Here is a 13,138-nt window from a genome sequence, read left to right as displayed (position 1 = left end):
CCTGTGTAGCTGGGACTTTGGTTGTAAACGCTCATCTGTGGGGATGGTCACCAAAGTCGTTTTTGAGGTCCTAGTTTGCTCACTGTTAAGATTTGTAATTGATATGCTTGTTTTTTAAGTGACACTAATATAAAGTGCTTTGTTTGGGTTATTTCCACAGCTGGTATAAAGCTAATTACAGCATGGCTGAGAAATTAGACTGGGGCCGAGGAATGGGCTGTGACTTTGTCAGGAGGAGCTGTAAATTCTGGATTGATCAGCAGAGACAAAAGTAAGATACATTTCCTCCTATTGTCTTTGCTAACAGTTTACTTCTGATTTTGTTCTCTATCCGGTGTCCCTATTTTCAAAATGTGGTTTGAACCATTCAATTTCAAACTGTGTAGAAACCATCCACGGTTCCTTTTTTTAAAAAATTTTTTTCTATGTTGGTGCTTTGTTGCTGCACTAGGGCTTTCTCTAGTTGCAGCAAGCAGGGGCTACTCTCTAGTTATGGCGAGCAGGGGCTACTCTTCGGTTCCAGTGCGTGGACTTCTCATTGTGATGGCTTCTCTCCTTATGGAGCACGGCTCTAGTGCATGGGCTTCAGTAGGTGTGGCGCATGGGCTTAGTTGCTCTGCAGCATGTGGGATCTTCCTGGAACAGGGATTGAACCCGTGTCCTGCATTGACCAGTGGATTCTTTACTACTGAGCCACCAGGGAAGCCCTAATAGGGCTTTTGTGAAGCAAAATTTTTAAATTTTGATTAATTTCAAATTATCAGTTTGTCCTTTTATAAGTCATACCAATGCCTGATTCCTGACTTCAGACATTCTGATTCAGTTGGTATGGGTTTCAAGGTGGGCATGGAGGTTTTAAAAGTTTCTCTAGATGATTCTAACGTGCAGCAAAATTTGGGAACAACAACACTAGCAGATCAGGTTGTTGTACTGGAGTTAACTGTCCCCAAAATAGCCACAGTGTTTCCTGCTACTGCTTATGAGCAGCTTTCCTCATAGCAGGCTTTTAACTCAGACCTGAAACTCTTTAGTAGAAACTCTGAGTGATTAAAACTCTTTGAGACCTAGCCCAGATGAGAAGAGTAAGACTTAACATCTTCAACGGAAGAAGTGCTTGTTACCAGGTACTTCTGTAATGGACAAGGCACTGACCTTAGAGAGAGAAGTTTAAGTCCCATCTCCATCCCTTGTCAGCTATATGATCCTGGACAAGCTAAATGTCTCAAACTATTTATTTATCAGTGAAGTGAAGATACTAGTTCTACTTTGGAGGGTTCCTCTAGGAATAATGATATTGTATACTAGAATGTGGTCCACTGGAGAAGGGAACGGCAAACCACTTCAGTGTTCTTGCCTTGAGAACCCCATGAACAGTATGAAAAGGCAAAAAGATAGGACACTGAAAGATGAACTCCCCAGGTCGGTAGGTGCCCAATATGATACTGGAGATCAGTGGAGAAATAACTTCAGAAAGAATGAAGGGATGGTGCATGAGATGGTTGGGTGGCATCACCGACTCCATGGACATGAGTTTGGGTAGGCTCCGGGAGTTGGTGTTGGACAGGGAGGCCTGGCGTGCTGCGGTTCATGGGGTTGCAAAGAGTCGGACGCGACTGAGTGACTGAACTGAACTGAACTGATACTGTTTGAAAGTTCTATTAATCATAAAATGCTGGACTTCTGTGGTAGCCCTTGTTCACAGCAATTAGAGAAAGTCTGCATGCAATAATGAAGATCCAGTGCAACCAAAAATTTTTAAAAATCAAATTAATTAAAAAAGAATGATTAAAAAAAAAAGAATGGTAAAAGCATTGAAGTTGTAACAGAAAAGACAAACTCTAGAATAGACTTCTAACATCTTCTTTAGAGTTTGATACCATGGTATTTTTATCTTTGTCTGCAGGAGACAGATGCTGAACCCTTACTGTAACACACTCAGAAGTAATCCATTGCAATTAACTTGCAGACAGGACCAGAGAGCAGTTGCAGTGTGCAATTTGCAGAAGTTTCCAAAACCATTACCTCAGGAATACCAGGTAACACTTGTTTGGGGCACAGTTTCAGGAATCAGCCTTTTAAAAAGAAGTCTCCATTTTGAATTGGAAGAGTGAATTAAGCTCTTAAGTTTTTCAATTTGTCAGGCTCCATTTGTTTTCTGTAAGTTAGAAAAAACTGAAGTTTTTCATTTCTTTATAAACAGTGTGTTAATTGGTAGCAATTAACTATTATCTAGCAATGCCTTGTAGTAGTGGTAAGAGACATTTAGAATATTTATGTATTTTTTAAACTATTTCTTTTTGTTTCAAAAGTCTTCATATTTAATTTATATTTAAAAAACAAGGTTCTTTAAAGAAAGGAACTGACTGGGAAGACAAATATATAGCTTATATGCAGGATCCTTAAAAAAAAAATGATACAGTTAAACTTATTTTAAAGTTTATAACTAAACTTTATTTTAAACAGAAACAGACTTAGAGAACAAACTTATGATTACCAGAGAGGAAGGGTGAGAGGAGGGATAGATTAGGAGTTTGGAACTGACATGTACACAGTGATATATTTAAAGTAGCTAACCAATAAGGTTAGATAGCATCACTGACTCAGTGGACATGAATTGAGCAAACTCCGGGAGATAGTGGAGAACAGAGGAGCCTGGCATGCTGCAGTCCATGGGGTCACAAAGAGTCAGACCCATCTTAGCGACTGAACAACAGCAACCAATAAGGACCTACTGTATAGTACGGGGAGCTCTGCTCAGTACTCTGTAATAACCTAAATGGGAAAAGAATTTGAAAAAGAATAGATACTTTATATGTATAACTGAATCACTTTGCTGCACACCTGAAACTAACACAACATTGTTGATCAACTACACTCCAATATAAAATAAAAATATTTTTTAAAAAGAAAAAAATAAAGTAACTAAAGTACTCTAATCCAGTTAATTAAAAGGCTTGGAATTTCTGCTCTAGACAAGTTTGCCTAATGGTATCTAAAAGGTGAAGACAATGGTCCCACGTGTTCAGTCTGAATCTCTGATATAGGTTTTAAGCTTTTTGTTGAAGTGGCTATTTCTAAAAAAGTTTTAACACTGCCTGCCATTGACCAAGGAGTTGTTTAAATTTTAAATTTTGAGCTTCCTACATATGTTTATAACGCCACTGAGTGCTTTAGACACTGTAAGGTAGTGACTATATATTTCTGCACTTAGTACTTTAATTCAGTGAGCTGGTATAAAGTGTGAAATCTTTAAAATTTTTCTGGTATCTTGTTCCTTTGGTGTTTCTGAATATATATATTATCTCATTCATTTTCTCATGGGTTTTTCAAATTTGTCAAAACAACATATAAATTAAGTCTCCTAAAAACATTTGAAGTACATTGTATTTAAAACATCTTTATTTTATGAATTAGTTTTATGTTTTGTCAGCTCTTAAAACTCTATTTATCCTTTTAAAATAATCAAATTTGTCATCTAATAAAAACTTAACTTAGACTAATTTACTTACCTTGCTTATTTCTAAAACTACTACAACCTTGAAATACGCCTCCAGTAGTATATTACTCTTTTTGTGTTTACTCTGTATGGAAAAAATGGATTAATATCTCCTTTGTATTATACAGCATTAGAGGGTTGCTATAAATTGCCTGTGGGCTTCATGTTGATTATATAGAATGTTTCTTACTCTCCTACCTTCCTAATATATTTTTCTTTGTAGTACTTCGATGAACTCACTGGAGTACCTGCAGAAGATCTGCCTTATTATGGTGGTTCAGTAGAAATTGCTGACTACTGCCCTTTCAGTCAGGAATTCAGTTGGCATTTAAGTGGTGAATATCAGCGCAGCTCAGATTGTAGAGTACTGGAAAATCAACCAGGTCAGTAGTTTAGTGAAGTTAAATGTTATATACATATTGAAAGTATATATAAGCAATATAAAATAGTGTATATCAACAATATAAAATAGACCCTGGAGCCAGATTGTCTGAGTTTATTTTGTGATTCCACTGCTATCTACCTGTTTGAAGTAACTTCTCTGCACCTTAGTTTTCTCCTATATGCAAAGGAGATAATACTTATCTCATAGAGTTGTGAGAATTAAATGAGTTAATATAGTTAAGTGCTTAGAATTATGATACACAGAAAGGATTGTTAGCTATTAGATACATTTGCGCATTTGTGTGTATGCTACTATTTAGTGATACCTTATATTTGCATGACATTTTTCATTTGCAAAGCACTTTGATTTTAATCATTTCATTTTATTCTTCTAAAAACTTGATAAGTGACGTAGAGAAGATACTATGACTGAATTTCACAGATGAGGGAAGAGATATACTAAGTAATATTGCTAATTGATGTCAGTGCGAGATCTTCCAATGCAGAACTCTTTTTATGATATCATATTAGGTATCCTATTTTTTCCTCTCCTGAGGAGTGTGCATTTTATGTTACTTAGACATAATGTGTCATTCTGCAGATATCAGAATAATACTGTTGTCTCATAACTAGTAAGATGTGTTGCCATCTTATTTATTCCCTGTTAGTATATATAAATGAACAGGTCATCAAGGAAGTAAACCATATGGCATTTGGTTAGTCAGCAATAATAGTTGGAGCTCATACTAACCACCTTTGTAAACAAAATGTTCTCATGTCTGATTTGTTAATCAAGAGCAATAAATAGTTTTCCTCTGTATGGTCATCAAAAATTACCTGGTCCTTTTCCTCCCCCTACCCCTCATTCCATACTTCATTACAGATTAAGTTATTTAAAATTAAAATTTTCATAATATTTTTTCCTTTTATTCTTAAGCCTGGTAGCTTTAACTGGATTTGTATAGTCATTTTTTTCCATCACTTACCTACTTAATAATTCCTAAAGACTTATGATATAGCTACTCAACAGTTGCATGTTACAACAAAAGCAATGCACATATTTGTACTTATGACAAAGATATAGTATTGTATTTTATGTTTTTAGAGCTAGAGTTGGCAAATATTTATTATAAAGAGCAAGATAGTAGATACTTTAGACTGTGGATCTTTTACAACTTTTCAGCTCTGCTGCCAAGTGTGAAAGCAGTTACAGATAATATGTAAGTGAGGAAGTATAGCTGTGTGCCAGTAAAATTTCTTTATGAAAACAGGTAGCTCTCAGGATTTGACCTGAGGGTTGGCCTGACATCTCCTTTTTTTTTTTTTAAATGGTCACTGTGTGCTTTGAAGACTTTGAAATACTCATAAATAAAAGAAATATAAAATTTTGTTTTATTGTTTTTATTTTCTTTCTTAGCTTATACAATTAATATTTTTAAAAACTGATATAAAATAAAGTTTTATCTCTATAATATTTCAAAATGGACTAATTGAACCATCAGTTTTCCAAAGATGAAACTTATTTTATGTGTAGAGAGAGAAAATTATTCCTAGGCTTTTTTTCTCTTTTTAAAAAAATTCCTAGGCTTTAAGGACTTCACCCCTTTGTCCATTAGCCATTTAGAGGTCATTTAGTCTACCCCATAACTCTGTGGGTTTGTGCTTAGTCTAAGACCAGATCACCCTATCATTTATTGACTTCCAGGAGATGGTATAAGTTGAAAATACAGGAACATATTGCAAAGGTAACAGCACTCCCCAAAAAATCTTCATTATTTAAATCATTGGCCTCATCTTATCATGGGTCACTTGGGAAGTGACTCCTATTTAGACCACCACTGAAGGTGATTCTTAGTGCCATTTCCTCTGTATATTTAACTTCAATGCTCTAGGCCCAGTTTTATCTCTTGTTTCTGATAGAATAGTTTTCTCCTACTAATTCCTTTATTGAGAATACAGTTTGAGTTTGGAATTTCCTCTTTCTTTTACTTTTTTTTAATTGACAATTTCCATGAAACATGTTTTATTTTTAAAGCAACTTTTAATCATAAGAGTGTACCCCATCAGGCTTCCCTGTCTGTGGGATTTTTCAGGCAAGAATGCTGGAGTAGGTTGCCATTTCCTTCTCCAGGGGAATCTTCCCAACCAATGGATTGAACCCAAGTCTTCTGCATTGGCAGGCGGGTTCTTTACCAATTGAGCTACCAGGGAACCCCAGCACTAACAAAACATGTGTGATTTTTAAAAGGAACTTTTAATCATTAGAGTAGAATGCTTCAGTTTCTTATTCTTTGAGTCCAAAGTCAATTTTTAATAAAGAAAACTTCTCTGGTTTGTTTCAGACCTTTTTAAAAACTATGGTGCTGAAAAGTATGGGCCTCATTCAGTTTGTCTAATTCAGAAATCAGCATTTGTCATGGAAAAGTGTGAAAGGAAGCTGAGTTATCCGGACTGGGGGAGTGGATGCTATCAGGTAAACTATATGATTGTTAATAATGATACCAAATATTATATAGTTGTATCTCATTATATGGCTTTTATATTTTCAAATATATTTTATATCTTTTATTTCTTCTGTTTACTACTTTAGCTTATTTATTGTAACTATTAGTTTGGATGTTTTTGTTTTGTCAAAATATTGTCATTTCTTGGAGAGAATTTGTCTTTTTCTGTTTGTTTAAAAGTTACACAGTTACTGTATATCAACATGTTTTATAATAATTTTGCTTCTGGGCATATATCGTAAGGAAATATTAGGGAATATGTAATTTTGCTCTTAAAAAACTACTTTGTAGTGGAAAAAGACTATAATCTTATAAAATCTGAAGAAGGCATGTGTTTAAGAATTAATAAATCAACTACTGGTTTTCAGTAGATTTTTTTCTTTGAAATTAGAAATACAAAGAGGGCAAACTACTATTTTCTTGATTTATTATTTGCATGTCTAATATTAAATGACTATACCATCATAGAACTTACTAAGATGCAGGCATTCTGTAATTTAGGAGCATCCAACCTATGAATATTCTATACCCTACTAATAGATGTCAGGGAATAGAGTGTGATCCTGAAAACTGAAAAATAAGAATTCATTGTGCAATTTCACCTACAAGAGCTAAGTGGACTAATATATCTGGCAATTTAACTTATTATTTTTAAAGTTTCTTTAAAATTAACTTTTTTGGTAACTGCTTTATTGAGGTATAATTCACACACCACATACAATTCATATAAAATAATCTTTGAAACCTTACAAAAAATAATTTAAAATAAACACATTGTAGTTACAATCTGACAACTATAATCCAGCAGCCATTTTCTGATAAATTCATTCTATTAAAGATTTATGTATTACTTAAGTACATAATTTTGAACTAGTTGTAATCATAATACATAGTTTTGTTTTAGTGTTTTTACTTAGAGCTTTTTATATAGGCCAAAATACCTATGCCTACTTTTCCCAATAATAATACTTGACTATTCTTCATAGCTATAGAAGATTGTATCATTTTAAAGTATCATAATTAGGGAAGTCATTTTCCTTTTAGATATTGAGTTAATTTTCACTTTTCACTATGTAAAAATGCTTTTATAAGTATATTTACATGTTTTACCTTATTAAAATCAATTTTTTGAAATAAATTCACATAAGTGAGAGTATTAGGTTAAAGGGGATTAAAGCTGGAACAGTGTGAACTATAATAGGAGGATGGCCTTTTCAGGCTATTTTAATGTACTCTCTACACCACCACCACAACAAAGGGATTGCTGTTTTGTTTTTTGTTCTTTTTTTTTTTTTTACTTTGACAGAGAAGTTGCAAGAATGGTACAAAAATATGAGTCATTTAAATGCAAATTGCTGATGCCTGCCCCTTCATTCCAAATACTTTAAAATGTATTCCATCCTCCTATGTGACTACAGTACTATTAAAAAAAAAATCAGGAAATTATCATTGATAGATCTAATTCCTGGACCCCATTCAAGTTTTGCCTATTGTCCAAGTAATGTCCTTTCAGTAATAGGATCTGGACTAATTTAACTACTGTTGAGTAGTTGTCACATCTCTGGTTCCCTTCAATCTGGAACAGTTCCTCAGTCTTCTTGACTTTCATAACCTTGACACTTTTAAAGATTACAAACCAGTTCTTATCTAGTGTATGTCTCAATTTGGGTTTGTCCGATGTCTCCTCATGTTTAAATTCACGTAATATGTTTTGAGCAGTGATGTTACAGAAGTGATGGTTGTGTGCTTTTGGTGGTGCACTCTTGATTTGTCTCTTTTCTGGCCATGTTAACTTGCTGCTATCTGCCAGGCATCTCCACTGTCAAGTTAACTGTTTTTCTCTTTTAGTTAATTCCCTTTTTAATTAGTAAGTGTTTGGGTTGAGGGGAAAGTACTATATCAGTAACATATTTCTTATACTTTCATTTTATTAATTTATACATTTAAGTCTGTATTGACTCATGGATTGCATTTTATTCAATAGCTTTTACCATTAGTATCATTGTTTGGATATTCAGGTTGCCCCAGATTTAGCCAAATGAAGCCCTTTGGATTGGTTCCTATGTCCTTTTGGCTTGTCCTATCTTTTTAAAATATTTCCTTGCTTTCTAGCATAAGATATTTTAGGTTCATCTTCACATTCTTTGCCCCAGCTCTGGAATCAGTCATTTCTCCAAGGAACTCTCATTTCTTTTAGTAGAGTGAGGTATTTAGAAACTAAAGTCTGGGTGCTAGCTATATTGTTCATTGCTATTGGGATATAGCTGCTCCTCAGGCCTTCTCGGTGAACAGAGCTAGGAAATATATGTGTATATGTAATTTTATATATACTCATATGTGTGCATATAACCATGAGTTTGCACCAGTATTTTTGATTCCAGTTTAACACCAAATAATCATTTTCGTTTTTTCCCTTCTCATATTTCTAACTCTTCTTTCCAACAGTGAGGAATCTGGTTTCTCATTGTCCTTAATATGCTTGTTATTTGATCTGTCCACATTCTTGCCATCTTCTTCCACTTGTATTCAGTCACCCTCCTCACCCACTTGAACTCTGCCACAGCCTACCAGGTCACAGCATCTCTCCCTCACTGTGAGCCAAACCCCATGCACATCTTTAGAATATAAATGCTCTTTCTTCTGTGAAACTTTACAATCTTTGTTGTTCTTTTTTTTTATATTGTTTATTGACTCTTAATAATAAGAGTCTGACACTAATTTTGGGGGGAAATGTTTATACCCTTCTTTCCTCAGGTAAAGCTGCTTGAGATCAGGCACTATGTCATGGCCTTCTGCGGTATCCTTTTCAGTAGCAAGCTTAATGCCTAATAAGTTCTCACTTAAAAGAATGGTTACATTGCATTGTAGCTGTGGTGATGCTTTCTAGGTGTGGGTCATTGAATGACAGACTTATAAGAGTTTACACTTTATTGTTTATTTTCTTGATAGCTTATTATATCTTAAATTTCCAAATGAATATTATATTTAAATTTAATTGATGACAGAGTTATTTTAAAATGACTCCATCATTGAAATATACCTTTGGAGCTCCTTTTTAAATTTCTTTTAGAAATATATTAATAACCATCTAAGAAGTCAGTTTCTGTATTTTGCATCATACCTATGTTGTCCTAGTCTTAATCAGTTTAGTCAGTTGTTTACCAACTATTTACAAACAGTTTAGTAAACTGTTTACCAATTTACCAGACTTGGACTGGGCAAGTTTTGGATATTTGCAGAAGTTATATATACTTACAAAGTAAAAATTTGCCACCATCTAACATATTCAGAATATGCACTTGCTTTGAAGATAGTTCTGGGAGAAAAATTTCAGAAATATTTAAGATGAAGTAGCATAATGTGAAGTCTTTTTAGAAAACAACTTTGAAGAAAATAGTCATTTAAAATTTTTTAAAGTTAGTTTTAATATGTTTGCCTTTTAAAATTAATTTCATTAGTTACACCTTGTATTTGAGATATGAATCCTGCCTTTGAAGATGTTACCAGTTGTATTAAATAACTGTGACCATTTTCATCTTTGAGCAGAGGATCTGGGGTAGGGATAAAAATAACAAACTTTTACTCTGTTATTTCTATACTGTACACTTTTTTTTTTTACAGTGAGCATATATTATTTATAAAAACTAATAATTTGATTTACAAAATTTAGTAACTCGTAGAAAGAGTAACATGATTCTTGGCTCTTTGATAGAGATTTAAACTGAATTATAGGAGGATACTAGAATCTACAGAAATGTTATTATTGATGACTTGGCTTCCAGGGTCTGTGAATCTACATTGTATGTAAAGCTGTATATTACCTTGTGTTTTTCAGGAAAAGTGTCCATAGCTTTCATTAGATATTTTAAAAGGTACTGGACTCAAAGTTGAAGAGCTGCTACCACAGAGTGAAATCCTTTTAGAACATGAATAAGTTAACCCTCTTTAAATGAGATTAAAATATGCGCACATCCCAAACTGTCTTTTATAGCCAACATTTTCAGTAAATTCTACTGTATTTTCCTACAGTTAAAGAAGGCTCACATACTAGAATCTTGCTGATCTGATTTTTTTTTCCCAACCTTTTGAAGGTTTCTTGTTCTCCAGAAGGTCTGAAGGTTTGGGTTCAGGATACTTCATATTTGTGTAGTCGGGCCGGGCAGGTCCTCCCCGTGAGCATTCAGATGAATGGGTGGATTCATGATGGAAACCTGCTCTGCCCATCATGTTGGGACTTCTGTGAGCTCTGTCCTCCAGAAACAGATCCTCCAGCTGTTAACCTGACTCGAGCACTACCCCTGGGTGAGTAGTCTCTGTGGTTGGAGTAAAGAGAGGGACTTTTCTTGGAAGATGTTGAAAATTCCCCAGAAGGAAGCTCTAAAACAGGTTGTGCATCTTCTCTTCTAATTGCAGTTTTATGGGAAGATCTCCTTCCCTTCATTGTTAGAAATCGAAGGTAGGTAGACTTGACACCTTACTTCAGTAAGAGCGAGAGTGAGGAAACTTTGTATGCAGAGAACCTCTGACTGGTACAAAAAATTCCCTAACAGTTATAAAAAGTTAACGTTTCAGCCATTCATTTTGAAATTAAGAGTAAAAATTCTGTTCATTGAATACAAAAAAGCAGTTAAATATGTTTTAGTTGTATTATAACTAGGTGAGATGAAAGAATGGGAAAGACACTGGACAATGTTCTAAGAAGGAATTGACATGTCCACAAAGAAGAGATAGGTGCAAGAAGATGCAAATATACACAGTGAGATAGAAAGACAGGCTGGCCAAGACAGTGGTTTTCACTGAAGGATATTTTACACATTCTGTGAGACTCTGGAGAGTAGAATTGAGACCAATAAAACGAAGTTGTAGGGAGACAGATTCAGTAAAATCGTTTAGAACCAGGAGAGGAATAGAAGGAACTGTCTTGAGAAGAGTGCCTTCCCTATTAATGAAGATGTGCAAACTGAGGCTGATGACCTGTTTCTAAGAGTTATAGAAGCAGAATTCGTAACTTTCAATGAAAGCTTTGACTTATGGTATATCATGTTTTATTAAATGATTTATGAGATTTTATGACAGTTTGACATTTTGAAATAGGCCATGTTTCATTTTCTCAGCTGGAGGTATTTTTTAAAGGAAATTATATAGTCCTTTGTTTGTTTTGTAGTTTGGTTTTAAACAGAGGGCTACATTCACTTTACAGCTCAAAGTTTCTTTATCTCTAAAATTTAATCTTTTTTCTTTCCCACGTTCTGAGAGCTTTATCAAGACATGGGCTGCTAGTGGAGGGTGAGTTTGGGGGTATGAATACTTGTGTTAGGGGTGCCCAAGACTACCCCTAGATTTCATGATTCTCTAAGACTCTAGTTATACTTATGGTGCTGTGTTGTATTTTCTGTGGTACTATGTTGTGATTTCTTCCCGTTAACCAGTTCTATAAGGAAGCATGCTCAGAAAAGGATTGTTACCTCTAAATCAATACCACAATTTTGAAAAATGTATAAAATATTATAAGAATAGATGCCTTTTAGATATAGTTTGCATTAGTGAATGTGAAAGATTTAGTTCTAAATTCTTTTTTTTTTATTTTTTAATTGAAGAATAGTTGCTTTACAGAATTTTGTTGTTTTCTGTCAAACCTCAATTTAGTTCTAAATTCTTCCTGATCTCTTCAGATTGTAGAGGTTGTTTTGTTTCCATTTATTAAATGCTGGACCCTTTGCTGAGTGCTCTATGTCTATATCCATGTATCTAATCATCACAAAACCTAATGAGGTAGGAATTATCATTTTACAGGTGAGAAAACTAAGGTATAAAGAGATTAAGTGATCCATTCACTGTTACAACTAATAAGGTGCAGATCAAAACCCAAATCGGATCATCTCATTCATTTTGAAACACCCTCTTTGTATCTTTCCTTTGTAAAAGGTACTGTCACAGAAAGTGCAGTGTTTTTGAAGGACGACAAATGTTCCAGAGCCACCATTAATGTTTTAATGGTTTTAATGTTTTAGCTTGTTAAATTTTAGTACCAACAGCAGATAAACAATAGCTAGTTCATTTCTCCTCCTATTTCCTTTGGATCAAATTGAGAATGAGGAAATAAAAGGATATGTCTGTGTTATTAGAAACTCCAGGGTCTAATCCTTACTCCAACCAAGACCACTGTATCTAATGCTCTAGGCCAGAATTAATCCACTACATCTTTCTGGGGTGATGGAGTTGTTCTATAATCTGTACTGCCCCATACAACAGTCATTATTCACATGTGACTATTAAACATGTGAAATGTGGCTAGTGTGACTGAACTAAATATTTTGTTCCTAAATATTTAGGAACTAAATATTTTGTTCCTAAATATTTAGGAACTAAATATTTTGTTTGATTTTGGTTAATTTAGATAGCACATATAGCTGATGGCTATGTGTATATACACATCTAACTTATTCACTTTGCTGTACAGTGGAAAGTGACACATTATTGTAAAGCAACTATACTCCAATAAAAAGTAGTTTAAAAAAATTTTTTTTAAGTCACCAGCAGAATGAGAAACACCTGTGTAAACCAACCAAAGAAAGACAATTGATCAGGAAGGAAGGAGAGGTTTTATAGTAAATAGAAGACAAAAAAAAAATCCTAATTGCTACCATCAAAGTGAAGAATGCTGTGAAAACCAACAAGGACACAATGAGATGATTAACAAATCCAAAACCAAGTTTTTTAAAGCACCAGTAATATAGTAAAAATTCTAAAAATT

The 13,138-nt window shown here is 34.1% G+C and overlaps 1 protein-coding gene across 2 annotated transcripts in view; it reads left to right on the top strand.

Annotated features, from left to right (window-relative positions):
• Nucleotides 1-13,138, top strand: part of LMLN (leishmanolysin like peptidase) — a 51,535-nt gene that overhangs the window by 31,650 nt on the left and 6,747 nt on the right. For both annotated transcript variants that reach the window (XR_006270334.1, XM_043473219.1), the window contains exons 12-16: nucleotides 161-271; nucleotides 1,904-2,036; nucleotides 3,720-3,879; nucleotides 6,223-6,353; nucleotides 10,476-10,686. Coding sequence is in view for 1 of the 2 variants with exons in the window: in XM_043473219.1 (XP_043329154.1) it covers nucleotides 161-271; nucleotides 1,904-2,036; nucleotides 3,720-3,879; nucleotides 6,223-6,353; nucleotides 10,476-10,686 (746 nt within the window). In the remaining variant the exon portion in view is untranslated. The remainder of the gene's footprint in view (nucleotides 1-160; nucleotides 272-1,903; nucleotides 2,037-3,719; nucleotides 3,880-6,222; nucleotides 6,354-10,475; nucleotides 10,687-13,138) is intronic.

This window comes from Cervus canadensis, chromosome 7 (genome assembly GCF_019320065.1).
Source record: "Cervus canadensis isolate Bull #8, Minnesota chromosome 7, ASM1932006v1, whole genome shotgun sequence".
NCBI lineage: Eukaryota > Metazoa > Chordata > Mammalia > Artiodactyla > Cervidae > Cervus > Cervus canadensis.
This window is presented reverse-complemented; position numbering and strand designations above follow the sequence as displayed.